The 27,999-nt window shown below is 34.9% G+C and overlaps 1 protein-coding gene across 1 annotated transcript in view; it reads left to right on the top strand.

The window, feature by feature from the left end:
• Nucleotides 1–9,198: 9,198 nt before the first annotated feature.
• The window catches only part of LOC111063318, an 87,429-nt gene continuing 68,628 nt past the window's right edge, over nt 9,199–27,999 (top strand). The window contains exon 1 of the mRNA XM_039443432.1: nt 9,199–9,363. Within this exon, the coding sequence (XP_039299366.1) occupies nt 9,199–9,363 (165 nt within the window). The remainder of the gene's footprint in view (nt 9,364–27,999) is intronic.

Here is a 27,999-nt window from a genome sequence, read left to right as displayed (position 1 = left end):
AAAGCTATTTAGCTGATCTACGATTCCGATTTCTTTCACGATAATTTGATTAGAAGTTCCCTTGAACCAATGCATGTCGACTGTTGCAAATTTTTTACAGGAGGATTCCTCCTCCTCTTGTGCTGTTTTGTCCTCCTCCTTTGTCCTCCTTTCTCCTCCTCCTCCTCCTCCTCCTCCTCCTCCTCCTCCTCCTCCATTCTCCTCCTGTGGTTTAGGTGTACTACATCTTGAGTGATAGTAGAAGAAGTCTTGTTCGGTGTCAAGATCACACTGCGTGTCAATAGATTGTGTTTTCTTCTCAGAATTATAACACATTATAGGCGTACTACATCTTGAGTCATAGTAGATGCTGTCTTCTTTATCAAGATCGCACTGTATCCCGATAGAGCGTGTTTTCTTCTCAGAATTAGAAGACATTCTAGATGTTAACCGATCAAAGCTAAAACCTCAAATGAGTAAAATTTGAAAAATGCAATACTTATATAGCTTGTACTCTATCGAGAAATTACTGAACTTCCTTCACCATGGAAGTAAGGGGAGTGTACTCCATGATACGATCACTGATTAAAATGCAATAAGCGGAAGTATTTGGAGGTACAGCTTCCTTAAATTCCATATCTATTCTAATATCTGTGGAGGATTTCAAATGAGAAGATTGATGTGAACAGTCAATTACAATCAGGGGTGTTTTAGTACAAAATGTGTCAAAATCAATCTCTGTTCCAAGCTCAGTATTGATACTATGGTTATAGTACGCCGAGGGAAAATCCAAAAACATACGGTACATCAATTCTTGTTTACCAAGGAGGTTTTCATAAGGAAAATAGTCAGAGTTCAAGTAGACCTTTGCATTTTGAAGATTACAACTATCAAATTCCGAGATTGATTTATTAATTTTATTCTTACGATCTGTTTGAAACGCTAAAACAACATACTTTGGTGTGTCGAGATGGGATGCGGTTTTTACTGCCCAAGAATGAACAGTGCTATTTTGTAAATTTGGTAATTCTGAAATCTCCCAATGACGAAAGCTCAGCTTCAGCGGTGTATCAGCATCGAGCAATCTCAAAAATTTCAACCTCACATGATCTTCTAAAGTAATATAGGGAATTCTCCATTGAAGCTTCGTTATTTTTATATTAACGTTTGTTGCTTCTGTAGACTCGATGCAATTGAGATCTGTTGGCGATCTTAATAATACAAGTTCTTGTTTCAAGTTTAAAATTATTCTTTGAAAGTCTTCAAAAAATGGTAAAACTAATTTAAGAGGTACACAGAATGTAAACTTATTATCTTTCAGTGTATATCCTGCTCTGTCAAACCCGGCCAAGTGATATGTGTTCTTATCAAACATATTTTTCACTAGTATAGCTTTAATTGTTGATGTTAATCCAATTAGTCTTGATTTAGAAATTTGTTGACCAGCCAATTCATATCGAATTTCATCAAAGAGATTTCCTATGAGGTTACTGGATAATATATACTTAGCTTCTATCGGAGCATCCCCAGCCTTCGCAGCTGGTTTTGTACACTTCACCTCCCCCTCAATAAATATAAATGATTTGCATGGAAGGCTGTACTGATCCATAGAAGCCACATGGATGCGAGCTTCATCTGAGGGTTTAATTTCTTGTCCCGAATATACTGTATGAGTATGGAACTGAAATTTAGTAATATCATTATAGAACTCGAGTTGAGATTCAACATCGAGAATTTCACTAATTGATGCGCCGTACATGACGCCAATCTACTATAAATCCCAACTTTTCCAATATTCTCGCGCTTTTCGCCGATATAGCACGTAGCTTTTTAGGTGTTGACTCTATCACGTTCGAGTCTCTAATGAGCTTCTGTGAGCAAATGCTAGTGCGAGGTTTGAAAACGAGGAATCCCATTTCAAGTTCTTTGTTTTTCACGAATGTGAAGTCTAATTGTAATTATATCTCCTCGGAAATCAATAAACGATCCTTCTTGATCGGTTACCTTTACATTAATGCTTTGAATTCTATGTGTGTTTAAAGGCATATAGATTATCGGATTAGGCGTTTCATTTATCAAATACCCGCTAGGTACTCTAGGTGAGAACTCGTATATAATATGTTTCTGTTTGCCATCGGAGTAACTCCCACAGGCTATATTGCACTCAACTACAATAGAGTTAATATTTGTTATGCTAACTAAATGCTGAGAATAATACCATTTATTCGGTTGTAATATAACATTATCAAAACCAAGCATTTTTCCTATTGAAGTAGATGATGTAAAGTCAATAGGCTTATCAGAACGAATTTCGAGCTTCATAGTATTCGTGTTAGCTCTTATATTAAGTTTCTTTTCGTCACTATTCAATTTACTCTTTAAAGCTAATATAATGTCATCAACTTCATATGCACCCGTATCAAGATCAATTAATTTATCACCATATTTGAAGCTAGAATTTTTACCTTTTATAACATTTGCAATGCTATTGTAAGTACAGAAATTAATCAATCCAATTTCCCATTCTTTATTTTTATCCAAATCGAGAATTTCTTGTAAATGTTCATAGAGATCACTTGATCTAGATCGTAATGTAATAACAACCATCTTATATGTTTTCGGTACAAATACTGGATTACAACTGGTTCGCAAAAAACAAGAGCATAAGGTGTCCACATATATTGTATGTAATGGTTGCATGTGCTCAACATTGTAAAAGATATTTACACCTGTTTCTTTTTTCCAATATTTATTCAATTCATAAGGTGGTTGTAAATTACCAATTGGATCAAAATAGTAAACATTTGATCCTCGTTTCTTATAACCAACCCAGTGTGTACCATGTCCGGATTGAGTGTCTAAATTAACAATACAATTCTCATTTTTTAGAATTTTATTAGGTAATGTATCTATCATGTATACACCTCGTAGGGGAATTTGTAATAATTTACACCATTTTATTAGATCGTGATTGGACAATTCACCATCGATATTCATTTTTTCACCTTCTTTGTCGTTCTACGTTTTTTAACTCTTTTTTTCTTTGGGAATAAACTTACACCATATGGTGAGGAGGAGGATGTGGGGTTGGGCCCAATCAAAATACGACCACCTCTCGAGATTGGAGGGTACGGTTTCAAATAGTAACCTCTACCTGCAATATGCTGTTTCAACTGAGCAATAGCTTTTTTCCTTATCGAGCTGCTATGAGTTTTCACTGTGCTCTTCTTCTTCTTCTTCTTTCTCAATCCACCGCCAAACGCTGCTTTAGCTTTCATCACGTTTGTTACAAGATAACTAAGTGCTCTTTCACTTAGAGATGATTTTGGATTCTTGAATATTTCCCATGCTGTGTTTGCAAGAGCTCTGTCTGCAATCGCACGCGACTTATTATCACTATTTTGAGTGTATGCTATATCATGTACCTTACAGGCTCTATCTAATGAATTTATGCCTTCATCCCCCCTCTTTAACCTTTCATTAACCTTGGTGCCAGGCCCACACCACTGGTACCCCCCCGGGAGGTGAATTTCAGGTGATGCGTTTATTAATTTATTTATAATAGTTGATGTAATGTCCCCCGCAGTACCCGCTATACCTTTGACAATTTTGCTAGCCGAAGTCAAGATTCCTTTACCTCGTTTCCTAGAAGATAACTTTCTTCTACATACCATTTTTCATTACCTTTCAACTCAATAGTTGAACATCGACTGAGGTTAATTAATCAAACACTTAACCTCAATCGAGAGACAAAGAAATTGTCTCACTATGTGCTTTATATATTACTACAAAGTTGGTATGTTTTAATCAATAGGGAATACAATTTTCTATCATCATGATGTGTCTTATTAACACACTTGTTAAGTATGTTGTAAGTTTTGTAGAAATTGCAAAGAATTGAACGTTCATCAATCATAAATCTATACCAATGTCTTAGACTAACATCGAGAGAAGCATCTGATGAATTGACACATGATTTGATATAAGATAATGTATGATTTCTTACTAGCAGTGATTCCTGCATCAATTGAGGTGTTTCCAAATCCCTAATCTTATTTCGTACATTTTGTATAGATTCCAATATTCTCTTACTATCATTTTGCATTGAATCATATTTTTTCAAAGCAATATGGAAAAGTAATAGCATATTCACACAACATATTATAAAGAGAAGAACAAATAAAACTCTCCATACGATTATCTTCATTGCACAACTTCTCCATTCAAGTGTTGTAAGCATACTGATAAAAATAGATTGCTATATCTATAGTGAGTGTATAGCGCAAACAGATGGAGGAGAATCTCGCAACAAGGTCAAGACTGGCATGCGCGTGCGCGCGCAGCAGCAACTATAAAATAGCTTCTCTTGTGAGCGAACACTCATTGACTGTACAAGAGCATTACTATTCTACATTCATTGAGTGTTCAGTTACAAGAGGATCTATTCTTGCGTGAACTATTCTACATCTTCTTCTTCTTTGACACAACAAACAGGTGAGAATTAAGAACAATTTTTTAAAAACAATATTACAATTTATTATCAAACACTACAATATTTACATTATATACTACTTGTGAAGCATATAACCGCTACATGCTATGAGAATAAGATTGTTACATTTTAACAATCTTAATATCGCTCCATGTAGCGGTTATATGCTTCACTACTATTCCTAAATTTTTACAGTTAGAATTAAATTTAACAACTTTAGCAGGTGAAATTATTGAAGAAAATCTCTGAGGCAGGTATACCTCAGAGATTTTCTTCGTAGATGCAATATTAATTTTCAAAATAATTCTTCTACCATGATGGTTCGTTTCCTCCCGCACTGAGATTATAGCATGTGGAACATCCTCCGCCAGCTCGCGGAGAGGCATCCACGGTTTTGGTGATGGGTTATTGATGAGTGCGATGAAGTCCTCATCATCATCATCATCCCGCGCGGCTGCCTCCTCCAGTAGCGGAGCCATGGAGGTGTTCTCAGACATACGTTTCTGTTAAATGAAAATCTATGATTAGTAACTTTATTATAATTTGTTTCAGATTATCAACTACTTGTGATCAACAGATTATTGTCATAATCTCAACTTGATATCATCAGATTGACAAGACATTCTCTACTTGTGATCAACAGATTATTGTCATAATCTCAACTTGATATCATCAGATTGACAAGACATTCTCTACTTGTGATCAACAGATTATTGTCATAATCTCAACTTGATATCATCGGATTGACAAGACATTCTCTACACAAAGTGAGTAATATCAGTTATTGAAATAATATTTCTTGCAGAATCCAATAGTGAATCAAATTAATAAGCAAACTCTTTCATTGCAACAAATAACTATCAACTGAATCAGTAATTTTCTTATCACTTCAATATTATAGCAAAAAATATGTAAGCATCATAATAATGAAATCAAAATATTCATCTTATTCAATTTTTGACTGAACTACTAGTAAGCTTGATCAGTTCAAAAATAAAATTATACACATCTTAACTGAACTCTAATCATTTAATATCACAATATAACTATCAACTAAATCAGTAATTTTCTTATCACTTCAATATTATAGCAAATAATATGTAAGCATCATAATAATGAAATCAAAATATTCATCTTATTCAATTTTTGACTGAACTACTAGTAAGGTTGATCAGTTCAAAAATAAAATTATACACATCTTAACTGAACTCTAATCATTTAATATCACAATATAACTATCAACTAAATCAGTAATTTTCTTATCACTTCAATATTATAGCAAATAATATGTAAGCATCATAATAATGAAATCAAAATATTCATCTTATTCAATTTTTGACTGAACTACTAGTAAGCTTGATCAGTTCAAAAATAAAATTATACACATCTTAACTGAACTCTAATCATTTAATATCACATTGTGCATTGTACAAAGACATCTATTGGAAATTAGTTTTTCTCACTTATTAGATAGTAGCATGCATTCAACCTAATCACTTCAAATAATTATATTTCTTGATTTCATAAAACAATTTATGCTCAATTCAAATGAATATATCATATTCATGTAGTCGAATATACATCTTAACTGAACTCTAAAGTTGAATTAAGTTCCTATATTCGTTATCAAGAAATTGTCTTTCAAATCAGATTCATCAATAACTCCAATGTGAGTACATGTAATGTGAACATTGGAAATTAGTTTTTCTCAGTAAGAAATTTATCAGATACTAGCAAGCTTTTGGATGACAACATTATTTAAAATTATCTGTTCACATTACATGTTAATAATATTTGAAATAACTAACCTTTGAGGGTACGAAGTTGGTTTCTTCCTCCTCCTCCTCCAGAAATTGCAGTTTTCTCTTCCCCTGCTGCCTGTTGGTGGTAATTGTTGTTAGCGGCACTCGCTTCGGTGCCCATCCTAGATGAGATGGTGGTGGTGTGTCTGGTATAATGAGCTCATCGCCGCTCATCCCTCTCTCCACGAAGACTCCACGTCTCTTCAGGGGCGACTCCTCGGGCTCGGATGCAGCAGGGGGAGCACCACTGGTAGAAGGAATCTTCTTCTTCCGCGCAGCTTGCGCTGCCCAGTAAGATGGGAATGATGGTTCTTGTTGAGGAGGTGTATCCGGAAGGATGTACTGCTCACGTGTGGACTCCATGATGATGATAGTGAGGATATGTGTGAAACGTGACTAGTGGTCGAATGAAGCTGGCAAATCCAATAACCGCCACTTATATACTCATTCGATCCTCTCTCTCTGTTTTAGGATGAGTGAGAGATAGTGCATTTTCCCACTTGTCACATCCTTGACATACAAATGCATTCTTACACGTGCAGCAAGGTGCATTCAGAGAAAAAATATCAAATTCTCACAATTCACTCAAATTCTCACTTCCAGATATCTCGAATAACAATATTTCGAATGTAATCTCCTCATTAATTTTCATAATTAACATCACATGTTGACTTGCTAAATTTCTTCTCAATATTATTGTGATTTTCATTATGTTCGTTGATTTCACAGAGTTCGAGACTGCATAATCACTCCAGTCTTCGAGGAGGAAAGACGTGTGAAGAACTAGTGTAAGCAGAGAGAGAGAGAGAGACAGTACAGCACATCATTCATTGCATGTAAGTATGATACAATTCTTTATTTTTCTAATCATGATTTTTCAGAAGTTACTTCTTTCCTGATACTACTACTACAATGCACTTAGGAATCACTAATATCTCGATTACAACAGAGTGCATATTGTACAATATCCAGCTTGTTTTCCCACAGCATCTTCTTTTTCATCATTTGTCGTTTCTTTTCCATTATAGCTCATCTTTTTATATATACAAAATGGAACATGTATCACTTTTTCATAAGGATTTTCAATAATATATTTGCAATATACACATTGCAGATATGATTTCTCATGTAAAAAGTATCCATTTATTGCAAAATAGTCTGCTCTATTAATAAATACCGAGAGCTTGAATGGTTCTGGACGATGGAAAGTTAAAACTCGTTCTTCATATTGCCGTAGAATATTATTATCGAAATTCTCCTCTTCACATGAAATATTATCTTCTTTGCGCCATCCACAATTTGGACTACATCGTTCATGTTCCTTACTAGGATCGTCTGTTGGCAACCAATTTTCTAAATATACTGAACAAAACACGCATTGAACAACGTCAGGTGCTCGCACAAATTTAAAACCCTGTTTAGCCATATTTTGAGGTGACAACAGACTCGATTCTAATTTCCATCGATTATCAAATGTTAATAACCTCAATCGTTCGTGCATGAAAATCTGATCCTGTGAGAGCATTTTTTGCACTGTACTTGCAGCTTGTTAAATCACAACTGATTTTTAGATTAATGTTTACTTGTTTTTATATCTAATTCTGTGCCATAGTAATATATTCTTTGTTTGTTTTCAGTAACCCGCTAGTAGCAGAGATGGAGCATAGCAGAGAACACAGAGTTGGAGGGGTGAGTTCGCGAGCAATTCGCCATCGCATTTCCTTCGAAAACGTAGCACCTGACATTGAAAATGTGCTTCAAAACTCGAAAACTCGTGTTTTCGAGATAATAAGAGAACACGCTGCACGTTTCGAAGGAAATGTCAAATGGTTTTTAGTATTAAATGTATTATTGTATAAGATGGTAGTTTTAGAATCAGAGGAATCCGAAGCTGTTTCATCCATTGTGAATCTTCATAGCTACTCGGCCATAGGCATGAATGTCTTGGAGAGTTATGACGAATTGAATGAACAATTTATGTTAGCAGTTAGGAAAATTTTAAGTTCATTCGATAACTTTGTTCGATTTGGGAGTGGGTGGGTGTTGAAGAAGATCGACTCGCTTGATGTAAATGTGATTAGATATAATCCAATGTACACAAGCAGTTATATTCAAACACCCCACTTCATCAAGAATAAGAAATGTGTTATCAATATCAAAAATCTTTCTGATAAAAAGTGTTTTCTGTGGAGTGTTCTAGCCTATTTTCACCAGAAACCGAATAGGCAGACATTAACGGTGAAATATTTGAGCAAATTTGCTCACAGGCTGAACACTCGCGGAGTTAATTTCCCAACCACCGATCGCGACATAAAGAAATTTGAAATTCTCAATACAGACATCGCAATTCATGTTATCGCGTATGACAACAAAAAGTTTTTCCCCTATCGAACAAGCATATTCCGTACGCGTAAATACCAAATTAATCTTTTAATGTTGAAAGGCGATGCAGGAAAAACTCATTTTTGTTTAATTAACACCGCGAACGGGAAAAACGGATTGTCGCGTCTTCTTTCTCACCTTTCGAAAGCTAAAGCACAAGTAGATGTTTGTAATTTCTGTTTTCACAGATTTACATCAGACAAAAGAGTAAACCGGGATGGGAAAGCAAATTTGATGAGACATCTAGAGCTTTGTTCAAAGTTCCAGTCTCAGAGAACTTCATACCCAAAACGTGGTGAGACAATCAAATTTAGAAAACTCGGTTCGACTTTGAAGAAAAAGTATACAATCTACGCGGATTTGGAAACATTTGTTGTGAATATGGATGATAATGAATCTGAGGATGTACCTATTACCAGAAGTTACACCAAGAAAACGGCGCGTCATATTCCATGCGGGTATTGTTTCGTTGTAATTGATGTGAATGGGGATATCGCGTACGGGCCAGTACTCTATAGATCGAGTAATATCAATGAAAAGATCATGGAGAAATTTCTCAAGGAAATAATCGAAGTGGGCGATTTATTGAGTGCAGATATAAAATGTGAAATTCCGATGGAGCATTTAAGTGATCGTCAGCAACGCGAATTTCAAAACGCTGATAAGTGCGGCCTTTGCGATGAAGTTTTTACCGAAACAGACACAAAGGTACGCCATCATGCACATGAAAATGGAAAGTTTTTGTGTGCTGCTCATGTGTCGTGTAATTTAAATACTCGAACTGACGATACGATTAGCTGTTACTTCCATAATTTTAGCGGATTTGACAGTCATTTTATTCTAAAAGCTCTCGCAAAATGTAAAAAAGAAATTTCCTGTATCGCCAATACATCAGAAAGATTTTTGACATTGACAGTGGGAAAAATCAAGTTTTTAGATTCATATAAATTTATGAATGAATCTTTAGAAGTATTAGTGCGCAACTTGGTAGATAGTACAGATATGGAATCGAAGTTCAAACGACTGTTTTCAGTATTTAATGACCCCGATCTCGAACAAAGGCAACTATTGTTGAAAAAAGGAGTATATCCCTATTCGTACATATCTTGCCCTGAAAAATTCGCTGAGACTTCTCTCCCTCCGATAGAATGTTTTTATAATGATCTTAACGATACACCCCTCTCCCCCAAAGAATATGAGCATGCACAAAGAGTGTTCTCAACATTCAAGTTGAAATCTCTCGGCGAGTATCATGATTTCTATCTGTGCCTAGACGTCATGCTATTAGTTGAGGTTTTCGAAGAAATGAGGTCAACGCTTTTTAGGTCATATGGCCTCGATGTGACTCATTTTCTTTCGCTTGCTCATTACACTTGGAATTGTATGTTAAAGTTCACCCGGGTTGAACTCCAATTGATTAGCGATCCTGATATACATCTATTGTTTGAATCAGGAATGCGCGGTGGTGTTTCGTTTATTGGCAAGCGTTATTGCGAAGCCAATAACAAACACATCCCTGACACATACGATCCCACAAAACCAAGTAACTATTTGCTTTATATAGATTGTAATTCTTTGTATGCGCACTCTATGAATCAATTCTTACCTTATGGAAATTTCAAGTTCCTCTCAGAGGAAGAAATCCATGCTCTTGACTTTACAAATTTGGAGAGTGAATCAGAAACTGGTTATGTAATTGAATGTGATCTCAAGTACCCACAGGAGTTACATGATATGCATGCCAATTTCCCTCTCGCTCCACTTCATCAAATTCCTCCTAGCGAATTGTTCTCCGAGTACCAAACCAATGAGAACGGTCAAACTCTGACTAAAAAACTCATGAACACGCTTTTTGATCGAGAGAGGTACATTGTTCATTACATGAATTTGAAACTGTACCTTCAACTCGGATTGCAATTAACAAAGGTACATCGAGTCATTAGCTTTTCCCAATCGCCTTGGTTGAAGAACTACATTGAGTTCAATACCTGTAATAGGCAAGCCGCGAAAAATAAATTTGAAGTGTCCTTCTTTAAACAGATGAGTAACTTATGCTATGGAAAATCGATACAGGGAAATCGGCATCAATGTAATGTTCAAATTATCACAGACGCCAAGCGTCTAGATAAGTACATTTCAAATCCCCTATGTAAACGCTGGCAGATAATAAGCTCGGATGTGATTGCGGTTTTCTCGCGAAAGTTGGAACTAAAAATGAATAAGCCAATCTATTCAGGTTTCTGCATTCTGGATTTGAGTAAACTGCACATGTATGATTTTTTCTATTGTAAATTGCAAAAAATCATACCATGGCAACGCATCCAGGTGTGAAGACACATGTGAAAAATAGAAAACTTAGTTTTGACTTGTATAAGAAATGTTTGATTGAACGATGCCAACATATAGAAAAATGTAATATGTTGAGATCCTTCAATCATAACATGCATCAAATTGAATGCGCAAAGGTTTGTTTAAGCCCGTTCGATGACAAGCGCTTTATTGCAGAGAACGGAATCGATACATTACCATTCGGTCACTACAAAATAGCAAACTGATGGCACAGATCAGTGTGTGTGTAACGAGCTAGTGACCAACACATCGAATTCTGTTTCAAGCGTGTCTTCACACAAAGAAGAAGAAGAATGAGTAATATTAGAGCAAAATTAGCAGCAGAGCTTCACTCTGCTGCACGTGTAAATTACCCCACACGCAGATATGAGTTGAAGAATGAGAACGATTTATATCAATCAGATCTGATTGAGATGGGTAGCTTATCTAAATTCAATAAAGGATATCGTTATATTTTAGTTGTTATTAATTGTTTTACTAAGTACGCTTATTGTATACCTTTAAAGAATAAGACTGCACAAAGTGTTTATAATGCACTCGAACCCATTATTTGTAAGAATAGACATATGCGTTTTTTCCAGACAGATGGAGGGAAGGAGTATTTTAATAAGCATGTGAAAGATTTGTTAGATAAGTATAATATCAAGCATTATTCTGTTTTTACTGATAAGAAAGCTAGTATCGCTGAGAGATTTAATCGTACAATAAAATCAAAAATATATCGATCTTTAACTGAACGTGGGAGTAAAAACTGGGTTAATAACTTACAAAATATTGTAGATGATTATAACAATACAGTACACAGTAGCATTGGAATGCGACCTAAAGATGTAACTAAAAAACATCGTAAACGTGTTTTAGAATCACTAAACTCTGCATTTAATAGACGATTCAAATTAAAAGTGTTGAAACCAAAATATAAGCTAGGTGATATTGTGAGAATTTCTAAAAAGAAACAGATATTTGATAAAAAATATCTAATGAATTGGTCATCCGAATATTTCCGAATTGTGAGCATACATCCCACAAGACCTATCACTTACTCATTAGAAGATCTTAGTGGTGAGATAATACAGGGTAGGTTTTATCAAGAAGAAATTAAAAAAACGCATTTGAATGAATCTGAAAGAAATGTTTATTTGATAGAAAAAATATTGAGACAAGATAAGGATAAGTTGCTTGTGAAATGGATTGGATTTCCACAACCATCATTCATAAATCGAGAGAACTTATTAGAGTAAATAATAATTAGAGTAAGATCACATGGTATAATTTTATCGAATCACATTTGTTGTAAATAATTAGAGTAAGATCATATGATGTAAATAATGTACATTATCTATCCACATTTGTTGTAAATACTTAGAGTAAGATGATATGATGTAAATAATGTACATTATCTATCCACATCTGTTGTAATATTCTTTACATTGTGTGTTTTTTAAATAAAAACAACTTGAATTGAATGTTCGCTCTTTCATTTCTCATTTTTGTCATAGAGAAGTGCTAGTAGCATGTGGCACAAGGTGACTAGATGTTGAATGGGTGAGTACATCTAGTCACCTAGAAACGCTTCATTACCGAGTGAACCAGACACATGAAACAGTTCTGTTTGTATATCTCACTTTCTCAACATGAACAAACTCGACATTGTAAATTTCGATAAGTTAATTGCACAAGAGGAAAAGCCTGTATGGTGTAAGAATGGAACATTGATACCGCATAACGCTAGAATTCTCATTGTAGGGCCGTCTGCATGTGGTAAAACGAATTTATTGTTCAACTTGATTTTTTCCAAAAATGGATTGAGATTTAAACATATTTATTTAAATACTAAAAGCCAATATCAAGATAAGTACTTGTTTTTAAGAAAAGTCTTTTCAAAAATGAAAGGTATTGAATTTCATGTCAATGATATTCCTGAGAGAATTCTCCACCCCAATAAATTGAAACAATTTTCTCTTGCCATATTCGATGATTTACAACTTAGTCACACACCTCAAATAAGAGATTATTTTACTATGGGTAGACATCGTAATATTGATACAGCATATTTAATTCAAAGTTATGGTGCAACACAAAAACATTTCACCAGAGATAATGCAAATATGATTGTTATATTCAAAATTGATCAATTATCACTCAAATTAATACATAGAGACTATGTGGGTGAAGATATTTGCTTCAGAGATTTCAGTAAATTGTGTTCAAATGTGTGGAATTCTAAGAAGCATAGTTTTCTTACTATTATGACCGAATGTACAGCTAATAGTGGAAAATATAGACAGGGTCTGGATAACTTTATTGACATTCAGTAGAGAGTGAGTAGCAGTGAAAGAATGAGGATGTCTCGTAGAAGACAAAACGCTAGTGTTGCTCTAATCGATAAGATTAAGAATTGAGGAAAGTTATTAGAGATAAACATAGAAGCATTGTACATTTTGAAAAGCAATCTGACAATTACAGAGAAAAACTTTTTAAACCGATTATCACCTTTAGTTGAAATGGGGAAAACTAAATCTTCTCTCCACTCTGATCAGAGTTTTATACCAAAAAAGGAGGAACAAGAAGAAGAAGAAGAAGAAGAAGAAGACGAAAGTATGGAATTGGGAGAAAAACATGATGATGAAACAATAGAAGTTGCATCACCATCAGCAGCTGAAAAAGATCTAAGCATGAACGAATCAAGTATATTTAATTCAACTAGGCTTGAGAGTGATACAAGCGCTAACATAAAGAAGATAAAGAATCAAGTGCTTGCACAATATTTGTATACATTTCATAGTGAAAAATTGGATAACTCGATTCCTTATGGAATTTCCTACGATTCTGACCGAAAATTATATTTTATGGGTGAGATGGTTGTTAGCTTTGATAACTACTTCTTTTATATTGATAACGAAAAATTCCGAATTACACATGGACTATTAGAACTGTTATTTGCGCAAAGACCAAATTCATATCTCTTTGATGAAAAAGATCTAAATAAATACAAGAAGATTTTATCAATAACAAAAGTTCATTTGGATAGACGAGGATATGTGAAACGTAACAGTGGTGTAAAGTCTCGCTTAATTCAAATGCTGTTTCCTGTTAAAAAAACAAGTAAGAGAGGTTCTGGCTTATTGAAATTTGCAAAAAATACTTCTAGCAATAGAATTTACCAATATTATGACAACTATGACGAATTGGTTCAGAGACTTCATTTATTAAAATCATCAGAACTTGCTGGGCACTCAGCTCATGATGTTGAGATTGCATCAATTATAGAAGAATTGCGTGAAGGTAAAATTATTGTTTAGTTGCAGAATGAGCGTGCACAGATTCGGAGGTAAAAGCGAGAGAGTCGCCGCGAAGAAAGACATTGTATGGAATGAACCAGATCTTACCAGTTTTAGTGAGAGAATAATACAGGCAATTAATCAACAGGGTGTTAGTGAATCTCTGCATTCGTATTTAGATTCGCAATTATCTAATATAGTTAAGAATATTGGATTGAACAAGATCGAAAAGGAACACATCTTCAGTACATTACAACAGTTATCTGACAATATCGATAGGGGACTTAAAGAGAAATCTATCAATTTGGAGAATTCTCTTCATGATCTCAAATCAACAACAGAGATATTCAGATCACACTTGAATACGATCAACGATAATAAAGTTGACAAGAATTATTTGGATGAGAAATTGAAAGTTATCTCAGACAAGATTAAAGATTTGCAAGTATTAGATAGAAATTATCTGAATACCAGATTGAAACAGCTTAGCACAGAACTTTTTACTAGAGTAAATGAAACTCATTCATTATCTGTTGATAAGGAATATTTGGATAAAACTGTGCAGGCATTGAATAACATTGTTATAACAAAACAAGAGTTAGAAGATCGATTATCTGCAATGACTAATACGATAAAGACAAATCTTATGGAGGGGATTGAACAATTTGTTTCAAAAAACGATTTGAATACATTGCTAACTACGTTTAGCGAAACTTATGTATTGAAAAATGATCTGAGTAGTGAAATGCAAGCATTTATTAAGAAAGATGAATTACAAGCTACACTCAAATCAATTCGTGAGGAAATAGCAACTTCAATTAAAAATACAGAGAATGATGAAGTGACAAGATTACAATGTTCGGCTACATTCAACGATTATCTCACATTATTTATACACCGAATAGCATACCAAATAGTGCGAAATTATGCGAAAGTTAGTTTCCATATGAATTGGATTGAAGCGAAATCTCATAATTGACAGAAGATCAAGTAGGTGATTTAATAACTGATAAGATGGGTTTAAGTATCTACGCCGATGTTCTAAAACCCTAAAGTTAGGATCATATCAATCTTTAACCGATTTTCACTATGCAAATTGCTTGGGAGAAATAGCTACATTCTATTTCAATCTTCACATGCATTTTTCCAAGCTGAAACAAGGAATTTGAGATGAATTAGAACAGAGATGCATTCGTCCTTGTGAACTCTGCAAAAACGTGACGATACTCAAGTATTGAATTAGAGCGGAACTGCATTTGTCCTTGTAAGCTATGTGAACTGAAATTGCAAAACGTGACAATAGTGACGTATTGAATTAGAGCACAACAGCATTCGTGCTTGTAAGCTCTCTGAAGTGAAATTTTGAAACATGTTAATCATCAGGCAAGAGCAGAATTGGTGCGTAATGATAACGCCCAAGGTTGTCTCACACTAAGCAAACGTTGCTACATAGTGTTGTGAAAACTACAACAAGAAATGACAATGTTTTTCAGTTTGATAATATGTTAAGAATGTAAGATTTGGTGAGAATGATTTATATCAATATAGATTCAGAAAAAAACTTTGAATTCACTATTATTCTTCCAAAGAATATTCAACTATGCTTGCCACATAAAGAGTTTTGAAAAAGATAGGATTTGAATGTTACTACTGGACATATATTCTTGGAAGAATGATAAAATCTCATCACGAATTTATGATAGTAAGAAGATCGTTTCACTTAAATCTCCCAGTGTTCGTTGTGTGTACAACTCGTTGTCAAGAACATGTTTCAGTTAAATCTGAGAGTAAGATATTCATTTCACAAGAGGTTCGTTTCACTTAAATCTGGCAGTGTTCGTTGTGTGTACAACCCATTGTCAAGAACATGTTTCAGTTAAGTTCGTTTCACTTGAATCTGTCAGTAGATTGCCTCTCTCTCTCTCACACATATCTCTCTCTACTATTAATCATCAAATAGACTATGACTAAATGTAATTGAACATGACTAAATGTAATTAGCCATGACTATATTAACTAGAGCATGACAAGAGAGAGAGAGTATCATCTTCCTCTCCTTCTAACTAGAGCATGACAAGAGAGAGAGAGTATCATCTTCCTCTCCTTCTTCTTCCTCTTCTTCTTCTCCTTCTTCTTCCTCTTCTTCTTCTTCTTCTCTTCTTCTTCTTCTTCTTCTTCCTCTTCTTCTTCTTCTTCTTCTTCCTCTTCTTCTAGAGAGAGAGAGAGAGAGGTTCTTCTAAGGGGGGCGGGGGAGGTGCGGCAGGAGCGGGGGAGGTGCGGGGAAGGTAGGATGGGTGCGGGGGGAGGGGGGAGGGTGGGGAAAAGTCATAAAAAAAAGCGTCAAAACGTACACTTCCCATCTACTGTGGTCGTATTTTGATTGGGCCCAACCCCACATCCTCCTCACCATATGGTGTAAGTTTATTCCCAAAGAAAAAAGAGTTAAAAAACGTAGAATGACAAAGAAGGTGAAAAAATGAATATCGATGGTGAATTATCCAATCACGATCTAATAAAATGGTGTAATTATTACAATTCCCCTACGAGGTGTATACATGATAGATACATTACCTAATAAAATTCTAAAAAATGAGAATTGTATTGTTAATTTAGACACTCAATCCAGACATGGTACACACTGGGTTGGTTATAAGAAACGAGGATCAAATGTTTACTATTTTGATCCAATTGGTAATTTACAACCACCTTATGAATTGAATAAATATTGGAAAAAAGAAACAGGTGTAAATATCTTTTACAATGTTGAGCACATGCAACCATTACATACAATATATGTGGACACCTTATGCTCTTGTTTTTTGCGAACCAGTTGTAATCCAGTATTTGTACCGAAAACATATAAGATGGTTGTTATTACATTACGATCTAGATCAAGTGATCTCTATGAACATTTACAAGAAATTCTCGATTTGGATAAAAATAAAGAATGGGAAATTGGATTGATTAATTTCTGTACTTACAATAGCATTGCAAATGTTATAAAAGGTAAAAATTCTAGCTTCAAATATGGTGATAAATTAATTGATCTTGATACGGGTGCATATGAAGTTGATGACATTATATTAGCTTTAAAGAGTAAATTGAATAGTGACGAAAAGAAACTTAATATAAGAGCTAACACGAATACTATGAAGCTCGAAATTCGTTCTGATAAGCCTATTGACTTTACATCATCTACTTCAATAGGAAAAATGCTTGGTTTTGATAATGTTATATTACAACCGAATAAATGGTATTATTCTCAGCATTTAGTTAGCATAACAAATATTAACTCTATTGTAGTTGAGTGCAATATAGCCTGTGGGAGTTACTCCGATGGCAAACAGAAACATATTATATACGAGTTCTCACCTAGAGTACCTAGCGGGTATTTGATAAATGAAACGCCTAATCCGATAATCTATATGCCTTTAACACACATAGAATTCAAAGCATTAATGTAAAGGTAACCGATCAAGAAGGATCGTTTATTGATTTCTGAGGAGATATAATTACAATTAGACTTCACATTCGTGAAAAACAAAGAACTTGAAATGGGATTCCTCGTTTTCAAACCTCGCACTAGCATTTGCTCACAGAAGCTCATTAGAGACTCGAACGTGATAGAGTCAACACCTAAAAAGCTACGTGCTATATCGGCGAAAAGCGCAAGAATATTGGAAAAGTTGGGATTTATAGTAGATTGGCGTCATGTACGGCGCATCAATTAGTGAAATTCTCGATGTTGAATCTCAACTCGAGTTCTATAATGATATTACTAAATTTCAGTTCCATACTCATACAGTATATTCGGGACAAGAAATTAAACCCTCAGATGAAGCTCGCATCCATGTGGCTTCTATGGATCAGTACAGCCTTCCATGCAAATCATTTATATTTATTGAGGGGAGGTGAAGTGTACAAAACCAGCTGCAAAGGCTGGGGATGCTCCGATAGAAGCTAAGTATATATTATCCAGTAACCTCATTGGAAATCTCTTTGATGAAATTCGATATGAATTGGCTGGTCAACAAATTTCTAAATCAAGACTAATTGGATTAACATCAACAATTAAAGCTATACTAGTGAAAAATATGTTTGATAAGAACACATATCACTTGGCCGGGTTTGACAGAGCAGGATATACACTGAAAGATAATAAGTTTACATTCTGTGTACCTCTTAAACTAGTTTTACCATTTTTTGAAGACTTTCAAAGAATAATTTTAAACTTGAAACAAGAACTTGTATTATTAAGATCGCCAACAGATCTCAATTGCATCGAGTCTACAGAAGCAACAAACGTTAATATAAAAATAATGAAGCTTCAATGGAGAATTCCCTATATTACTTTAGAAGATCATGTGAGGTTGAAATTTTTGAGATTGCTCGATGCTGATACACCGCTGAAGCTGAGCTTTCATCATTGGGAGATTTCAGAATTACCAAATTTACAAAATAGCACTGTTCATTCTTGGGCAGTAAAAACCGCATCCCATCTCGACACACCAAAGTATGTTGTTTTAGCGTTTCAAACAGATCGTAAGAATAAAATCAACAAATTAATCTCGGAATTTGATAGTTGTAATCTTCAAAATGCAAAGGTCTACTTGAACTCTGACTATTTTCCTTATGAAAACCTCCTTGGTAAACAAGAATTGATGTACCGTATGTTTTTGGATTTTCCCTCGGTGTACTATAACCATAGTATCAATACTGAGATTGGAACAGAGATTGATTTTGACACATTTTGTACTAAAACACCCCTGATTGTAATTGACTGTTCACATCAATCTTCTCATTTGAAATCCTCCACAGATATTAGAATAGATATGGAATTTAAGGAAGCTGTACCTCCAAATACTTCCGCTTATTGCATTTTAATCAGTGATCGTATCATGGAGTACACTCCCCTTACTTCCATGGTGAAGGAAGTTCAGTAATTTCTCGATAGAGTACAAGCTATATAAGTATTGCATTTTTCAAATTTTACTCATTTGAGGTTTTAGCTTTGATCGGTTAACATCTAGAATGTCTTCTAATTCTGAGAAGAAAACACGCTCTATCGGGATACAGTGCGATCTTGATAAAGAAGACAGCATCTACTATGACTCAAGATGTAGTACGCCTATAATGTGTTATAATTCTGAGAAGAAAACACAATCTATTGACACGCAGTGTGATCTTGACACCGAACAAGACTTCTTCTACTATCACTCAAGATGTAGTACACCTAAACCACAGGAGGAGAATGGAGGAGGAGGAGGAGGAGGAGGAGGAGGAGGAGGAGAAGGAGGAGGAGGAGAAAGGAGGACAAAGGAGGAGGACAAAACAGCACAAGAGGAGGAGGAATCCTCCTGTAAAAAATTTGCAACAGTCGACATGCATTGGTTCAAGGGAACTTCTAATCAAATTATCGTGAAAGAAATCGGAATCGTAGATCAGCTAAATAGCTTTGTTGTGTTACATTTCAAGTCGCCATTTGCAAAGTCGGAATTGAATGCTAAATTGCATAAGCAAGTAACATGGGCTGAGAACAATTATCACAAAATACGCTGGGAAGATGGTAATTTTATTTATACAGACGAATTATTGATATCTTATCTTGAAGGATATGATAAAATCTACACAAAAGGTACAGAGAAAGCTAAGTTTCTTAGAAGGTTACACAAAAACGTATGTTGTTTACCGGATGAAATTGAGAAACCAAATTTTAACTACTTTACAAGTTCTTGGTGTTATAATGCCTGTGAAATTCATCATCGTAATCTGCACGGTCGATGTGCGTTATTCGCAGCGGTTCATTACAATACTTTGATAATGAAAAATATGGACTCATCTCCAAATTTCATGTGTGAAAACAATAGAATGCTTAGCATGAAAAAATGTCAATTCTATTCAAATACAGAAAAGAAAAACTTTGCAAGATATGGCTTTTTCTATAACGGAGAAGAAATTCAATGTGTTTATTGTAAGCAAGCATTGAAATATCATACTGCTCGTGTATGTTGTATTGGAGGGAAGGCACAGGAACCGTTTAATTTCTCTATATTAGTACTGACATATGTATAGTTTCTTCATTTGCTCATCATGAACCCGTGCAAGTGGATGCAAGCTGATAGTGAATTGGAAATGAGGTTAGAAGAGTGTATTGATTGGTATGATGCCTGTGAAATTGCAATAAACATTCAACTCATGAAAATCATCATTTGGTGAAACAACTAAAAGACATTTTCTTAAACACAGTGAATTTGAACGATATAAATGATTATCTATGCTATTACAGGCCTCATAAACTGTCTGTTAGTAAACTAATAAAAATTGAAGAGGAAGTGATGAACAATTGTAGTGAATTGTGTAAATAAATTTCTAGTGTATACTCGATTGTTTTCATTGTACCTACAATGTCTAAGTTTAATGCTTCAGTATTGCTTTGTTAGTTGAGCTGAAAAGATCTCACATGTGTTGAAGCTCAATGCTATAAGTGTGCAGATACAAGTAGTGGGGTTTTGAGAGAGCTGCCTATCAATAGAAATCGAGGGGTGTGGCCTCCCCCCTCCACCCCCCAGCCCCAGTCGGCCATTTTGGCCCCGCCCCCAGCCAATAGGAATCAAGAGGCGTGGCCACGCCCCCTCCACCCCCCCTGCCCTAGTCAGCCATTCCCCCTCCACCCCCCCTGCCCTAGTCAGCCATTCTGCTCCACCCCCCAGCCCCAGTCGGCCATTTTGTCCCCGCCCCCAGCCAATAGGAAGCAAGGGGCGTGTTCAAAATGGCGTCGTGCCCCCACCACCCCAACCAATAGGAAGAGGCCATTGTAGCAGGTGTCCATCTCCCCTACCCAGCATGGGTGTGTTCAAAATGGCGTCCCCCTTCCCCACCACCCCAACCAATAGGAAGTGTAGCAGGTGTCCATCTCCCAACGGTTCCCCAGCGGCGGCGGCGGCCATCTTTGTTGTAGCAGGTGTTAACTGACTGCCCCAGTTAACACCTGCTTAATTTGCATATTAAAAATATCCCCACATTTAAAATCTTTAAAATCTCTCAAACTACTACTAATCTATTTCCCAGTCATATTTTTTCTTTTTTTTCCTGCATCACTTGGTCGCCTATCACTGAACATTCTTTTCAAAAACAACTCTTGCACCTGATCAGAATTCAAATTATGTTGTACAGCTTCACTCATGTCAAAGATGTACCTCTTTTTTACATATTGTGCAATCAAATAGTATGAAAAGTTGAACAACTGTTCATTTAAATATTTCTGAAAATCTTCACCTTTCATAATCATCTGCATAATGTCATCTTTTAGCTTTTGGTGAGAAGCTGAATTTTTTTCATCAAGTTTCTTTTGCACCTCAGCCAACATAATATTGAATGTTGATTCTAGATTAACTACTTTCAAATTATAATCTTGCCTGTAATAAAGTTAAGTTTCTGTTGTGCAATTAGATTGTCTTTTAATTCTTTCAATTTAGTTTCTAGCAAATCTGTATCAACATGTTTTAAACATTGTTTTTACTTTGTTGTTCACATAATGTCTTCAATTCGTCTGATTTCTGATCAAACAACGATCTACTAACATACTTTAGCTCAATATCATCACTAATTGATTTAGACAATGTTTTCAATTGTGAATCGAAATACTGTTTTTGTTGTGCTATCTCCTTCAATATATCAGACATTGAATGCAATTTACTTTCAAACACTTTTTAGTAATTAAATCAGACTGTAGTTTTTGGAATATACTAGTTGATATTGCAAGTAATTTGCTGTCTAAATATTTCTATCTACTAAATCAGATGATTCAGTTTGCAATTTAGTGAATATATTTGTTGATATTTCAAGCATTTACTGTCCAAGTATTCTTTGTTAACTAGCGGTGATGATTGATCAGTCTGTAGTTTTTGTATTATACTAGTTGAAACTTCCTTTAATTTACTATCCAAGTATTCTCTGTTAACTAGCGACGGCGACCACAATGGATCAGACTGTAGTTTAGTGAATATATTTGATGATATTTCAAGCAATTACTGTCCAAGTATTCTCTGTTAACTAGCGGCGACAATGGATCAGACTGAAGTTTATTGAATATATTTGATGATATTTCAAGCAATTACTGTCCAAGTATTCTCTGTTAACTAGCGGTGACAATGGATCAGACTGAAGTTTATTGAATATATTTGATGATATTTCAAGCAATTTACTGTCCAAGTATTCTCTGTTAACTAGCGGTGACAATGGATCAGACTGAAGTTTATTGAATATATTGATGATATTTCAAGCAATTTACTGTCCAAGTATTCTCTGTTAACTAGCGGTGACAATGGATCAGACTGAAGTTTATTGAATATATTGATGATAATTCAAGTAGTTTACTGTCTAATATTCTCTACTTGCTGCCACTAATGATGATGATGATGCTGCTGCTGCTGCTGCTGCTGATTCACAACCACTGTTTAAAACTAATGGTGCTGTTGTATAAACACATGATGTGTCCTACCAAATCGATCTATTGTACTACTCACTGCAGTGGTGGCGGCGCTACTGCCCGACATCTCTATTCTTGTCAAGTGTTAAACACATACTAACGACTAAAAGCAGCAACATTGCCACCTAATATAATACCACTTTCTTTCAGTTCTTCAATAATAGAAGCTATTTCAACTGAATGTGATCTATTTCCCGCCTGCTGTGATGAAAGCAGAATATCTAATCTGTCTATCAGTTCATTTGGATTATCCCAGTAGACATACTGTCGACTAGTAGATTCATTTCTTATAAAACCCATACCACTAACAGCCGCTGCATCATCAATCCTAGATCTTTTTCTTTTCCTACTACTACTCGATGGAAATAAAGATTGAATAATTTGTGATTTATAGCCTGTATTTCTCTTTACATAACCGCGTCTATCTAAATGAGCAGCGGTAAGCTGCAATATATTACGATATTTTCTTAAATCACGTTCTGTGTACAGTTTATGGTCAGGCTGTTTTTTAAATAGAAGTTCACACAAACCAACTGTTAAACGATACTTATTATTATTGTCGATAATTAAATAACCATTGGCAATACTAATATCCTTTACACCCATATAGTATTCATTTACTTTACTATCATAACATATACCATAAGATATACAATTATTCATTTTTTCATTATGAAATTCACGTATATACTCATCAATAAAATCCACTGTATTGTTGTTTTATTCAAAATATCACTTACATTAGATCTATTCAAACCCTCATCCACATCCATTTCCTTGGCCGTATCTTTCTCCTCCTCCTCCTCCTCTCCTCCTCCTCCTCATCGTCCTCTGATTCTTCTTTAAGTCTGCTGCTGCTACTAGTGTGTGCATGTTGTACAAGTGTATCTTTCAATTGTTTTAGTGGATTGATAATTGGTTCTAATGTTTTTGTCTAATCGAATCATTTTCCCTAATCATACTAGTTAATGATCTATGTTTATTAATAATTGACTTACGCAAACCTTTTATCCTGTCAATTACTTTACTAGTATGACGATGATGATGATCGCGTTGCACTAGTCCTCGCCGGCGCCCTCCTCTTTGTTTTTTTCTTTTTAATTTAATTTTACGCATATTGCTAGTAGTAGTAGAACGATAATTAGTTCTTTCACCTACACTGGCTCAACAACAAATGATGAGAATTGACACATGTCAATTGGTGCTGCTATACACACTTGGATCAATATACTTACCAAGACAATTACGATATTTACCAGCATCTGGTTTACACTCAGTGAAAATTGAAATAAAACTATGATTTCCGCTTTGCCATACATGTGAACATAGATTTCTGAATGCAACAAATGTCATATCAGTTCCGACAAAATCCCTAAATATTAATTTTAAATTGTGCATATCCATTTTAAAAATAATCAGCATATTTGCATTGTCTCTGATATGATGTTTTGAAATTGCGCCATAGCTTTGAATTAAGTACACACAATCTATGCTTTTGTGTCTGCCCATTGTGAAAAAATTACGTATTTGCGGCACACGTGTAACATTCAAATCGTCAAAAATTATCAGTGAATGAGTGTCGATATCATTCGGTTGCGGTATACATTCAATATTGTCAGATTTATAGTAGTTTACACACTGAGTTTTGAAAAAACAATGTCCAATAGTTTATATTTTCCTGATACAAAGACTTACTGAACAAGTATAGGTTTTTGAATTTTAATCCATTTTTATCGAATATTAAATTCAGCAGTACATTTGTCTTTCCACAATTTGATGCACCGCAAATTAGAATTCTAGCTGAACTTGGCAAAAACTCACCATGCTTTTTTCTATCTAGACAATTTTTGCCGCCCACTTGTTTTGTATCTACAATTAGATTATCAAAGTTAACTATTGCTATTGACTCTTTTGCTGTCGTCATAATAATAACTCTTGCTGCGCGCGCTTGCTGTTTACACATGCGTGTCTACAGTTCAACTATGCTGTTAACATCGCTACATCCGATGTGTGTGTGTGTGTGTGTGTGTGTGTGTGTGTATACTACAAGCGGTTTATGAATGAAGAAAACACGCACATACAATGTTCACAGTTTATTAAAAACTAGATACATACAATTTAGCAGCAGCAGCAGCTAAAACAAGCGTATCTTACAAAGTTGACAAAAAGTTGAAAATACATACATTAGTTGACAGCTGCATACATAAAAGGTGAAAATATACATACAAAGTTGACAGCTGCTGCAGTAAGGTAAGTGGCGACAAATCTAGTGATAATACATAGACAAAGTTGACAGTGTTAATATTATAAAAAATTATTACAAAGCGTGTGTCTTTCACATAATACAGTATAGCACCAGCGTTGCATGCATTAATTAAGATTAGCCATTGACATGCAATAATCTAAAATATATAATTAATATCTTTTCTTTCTTCTTATCATCATCAACATCAGCTACATTAAAGTCTATTGATTTAATTTGCGAGTAAAGTATGTTCAGTTGCATAGAAAATTGAGCACAAATACAAGTATCTACTACATCAATACGCTGCTTGCATCTTTTAAATTTTTATATGAACATATACCTAAATGAAACCTACTATCATCATCATCATCATCATCATCAACAACAACATTGCTGAAAAATGTTTTTTTACATAAGCCAACTAGAAAGCATTTTTCAATATCAACACGTTTTACACACATCGCTTTAAGCGTACACAAAAGATCAATTAATCTTTAATAAACTACACGCATCGTTACCATTCAGCAAATAGAACAACAGTGGCGCATCCATAGCCATTGACATTATGTTTATATCATATCTGAAACAATATGCAAATAAATTTAATGATTTTTGCGTGTTGCACGCAGATTCTTCTTCTTCTGTTTTACAGATGGAGTAATAATATCACTCTTATCTATCCAGCTAGTTTTATCAAAGCCTAACCATTTAACAAGATATTTATTGTTTGATTTTCGTTATTCGTTCAACTAAATATGTATTTTGTTCGGACGGTGTTAATTGTTTTCATCAATTGTTACTATAAAATCTACCTTGTATGATTCATTGTTAAGATCGCGAATTACATAGGTTGGCGGTTGTGGGAAAAACACCGTGAATTATAAACAGTTCTGGCGACCAATTTAATCTAAAACTTTTATCAAAAACCTGTCGAAACTTACTTATTCGCACTACGTCGCCTATTGCAAACTTTGGTCGATAAACTGTACATGGCGGCGGCGACTGTTTTGACTTTTTCTTCAACTGTAACATGATCAAATGCTTTTCATGACGTCGTCTAACACTGGCCGGCGTCATGCCAATCGCTGAATGAATAGTGTTATTATATTGATAAACAATTTCCGGCAAAATGTTTAACCATTTTTGCGTACCGTTAGCAGTTAGTCGTTCATACAAACGTGATTTCAGTGTTCGGTTCAATCTTTCAACAAAAGCTGCCTTAATTTCAGAAAATACACTGTAATGATTAATGTTCAACCTATCGAATAGTTGTTTAACATCTTATTGTAAAATTCGCGACCTAAATCGCTTTGCACATTTTTGATACCCTTATTTAATACTAATATTCGCGCTAATTTTCGTTCAACTTCTTTTCCCGTTTTAGTTTTTAATGGTTCAGCAAAAGCATAACGTGAAAAACAATTAATGCAATCAAAACATAACGATAGCCGTTGTTTGCTCTAGCAAATTCTGGCAATTCAATTAAATCAATTTGAATGAGGTCTTTTATTCCTTTAATATATATTTACGTCTGTTGAATTTTCTTCGCGCTGGACGGTGCAATTCCTGAGCAATTTTCTGTTGCAAATCTGACATATTTGTGTTTTGATCTCCCCCCTACACGAATGTGTGCATGTGTGATTGTTTTTGCTAGAGTTCAGTCACACCTGCGCACTACTGCTCCAGACAGCGATCTTTCTTCTTCTTCTTCTTCTTCTTCTTCTTTAGACGGATGTTGTTTCTGCCGCCTTCTTCTTCTTCTTCGTGTTCGACACTGAGCTGAGCGACGCTTGTTGAACTGGTTTCATTAATAGCTTCTTGCTCCTCGCTCTCTCTCTCTCTCTTTCACTCTCACTGCTGCGATCAATCTGACGTAACAGCAGTCCCGCCGCTAGCCGTGTTGCTGCTGATTCAATATCTTCTCTTCTTCTCTCTTATAAAATAATGACCCCACGCTTTCGTATCTATACCGTTTGATTCAATGTATCTTTTTGTGTCAAATGGTGATAATGCAACTTTGGCACACGATATTTGATAAATATCATGCGAATAACTGCGTAATGTGTGAAAAGCATTCACGTTGAACTAATCTATCTGTCAGGCATTTCATGTACATGTCATATCTAGTTTATTGTTTATAATTGTTCTTGCTACGCCTTTAGCTGCATGCTTGCTAAACTTTTCATAAGAACTAACCTTAATACTACTATTATTACTATTACTATTACTACTACTACTACTGTCACTACTACTGCTTAGTACATATTCAAAACTGTAAAGTTTCGCACGAAGTCCACAAAAAGCCGTAATAATTCCAGATTTTAATTCATCTTTAAATGTGCCAGGCACACCATGGTTCAATTGACTATAACAACAATGTGTGTCAGGATAAGCACTTGTGTCAAAATGTTGAAGATTTTGTTTGATAACTGCATAGATATCGTCCGATTTTATATGGTATAGCAACGAGTCTGTATCGCTCATGCACAATTTAACACAGCTTGGATCGAACATTTTCAAGAAAATGTTGTAGTGGAAATTGAACATTGTAAATTTACTCAAATCAAGAATTGAAAAACCGGCATAAATTGGACGAACTAATTTTATTTCTGTTTTACACATTTGTACAGCGACAATGTCTTTGTCAAACACAATCCATTGTTTACAGCTTGGTTTTGCAATCAAACTTTCCAATTTTTTCTGACAAGTGATTAGCTAAAATCTATTCTTTTCCTATTATTCTCCATCAACTTTCCGAACAGACTATTTGAAAGAAATTTAAAGAGTTCCAATGAATTTTTTGCTTCCTTTCTCAGTTGTGCATTCAAATCAATAAACGGTTTAAGCCAGTACGACTGATGAAAAGCGATTACTCTATGTACAGCAGTCAATTTCATGCCCAAGCTTAATAAAGTTTCAAATTCTATAGTGGAGTACATATCGTTTACGATTATAAAGGGTGGCTAAAAGACGTGATGACG

Source organism: Nilaparvata lugens, chromosome Y (assembly GCF_014356525.2).
Source record: "Nilaparvata lugens isolate BPH chromosome Y, ASM1435652v1, whole genome shotgun sequence".
NCBI classification, from domain to species: Eukaryota; Metazoa; Arthropoda; class Insecta; order Hemiptera; family Delphacidae; genus Nilaparvata; species Nilaparvata lugens.
Note: the sequence above shows the minus strand (reverse complement) of the source record. Positions and strands in the feature narration are given on the sequence as shown.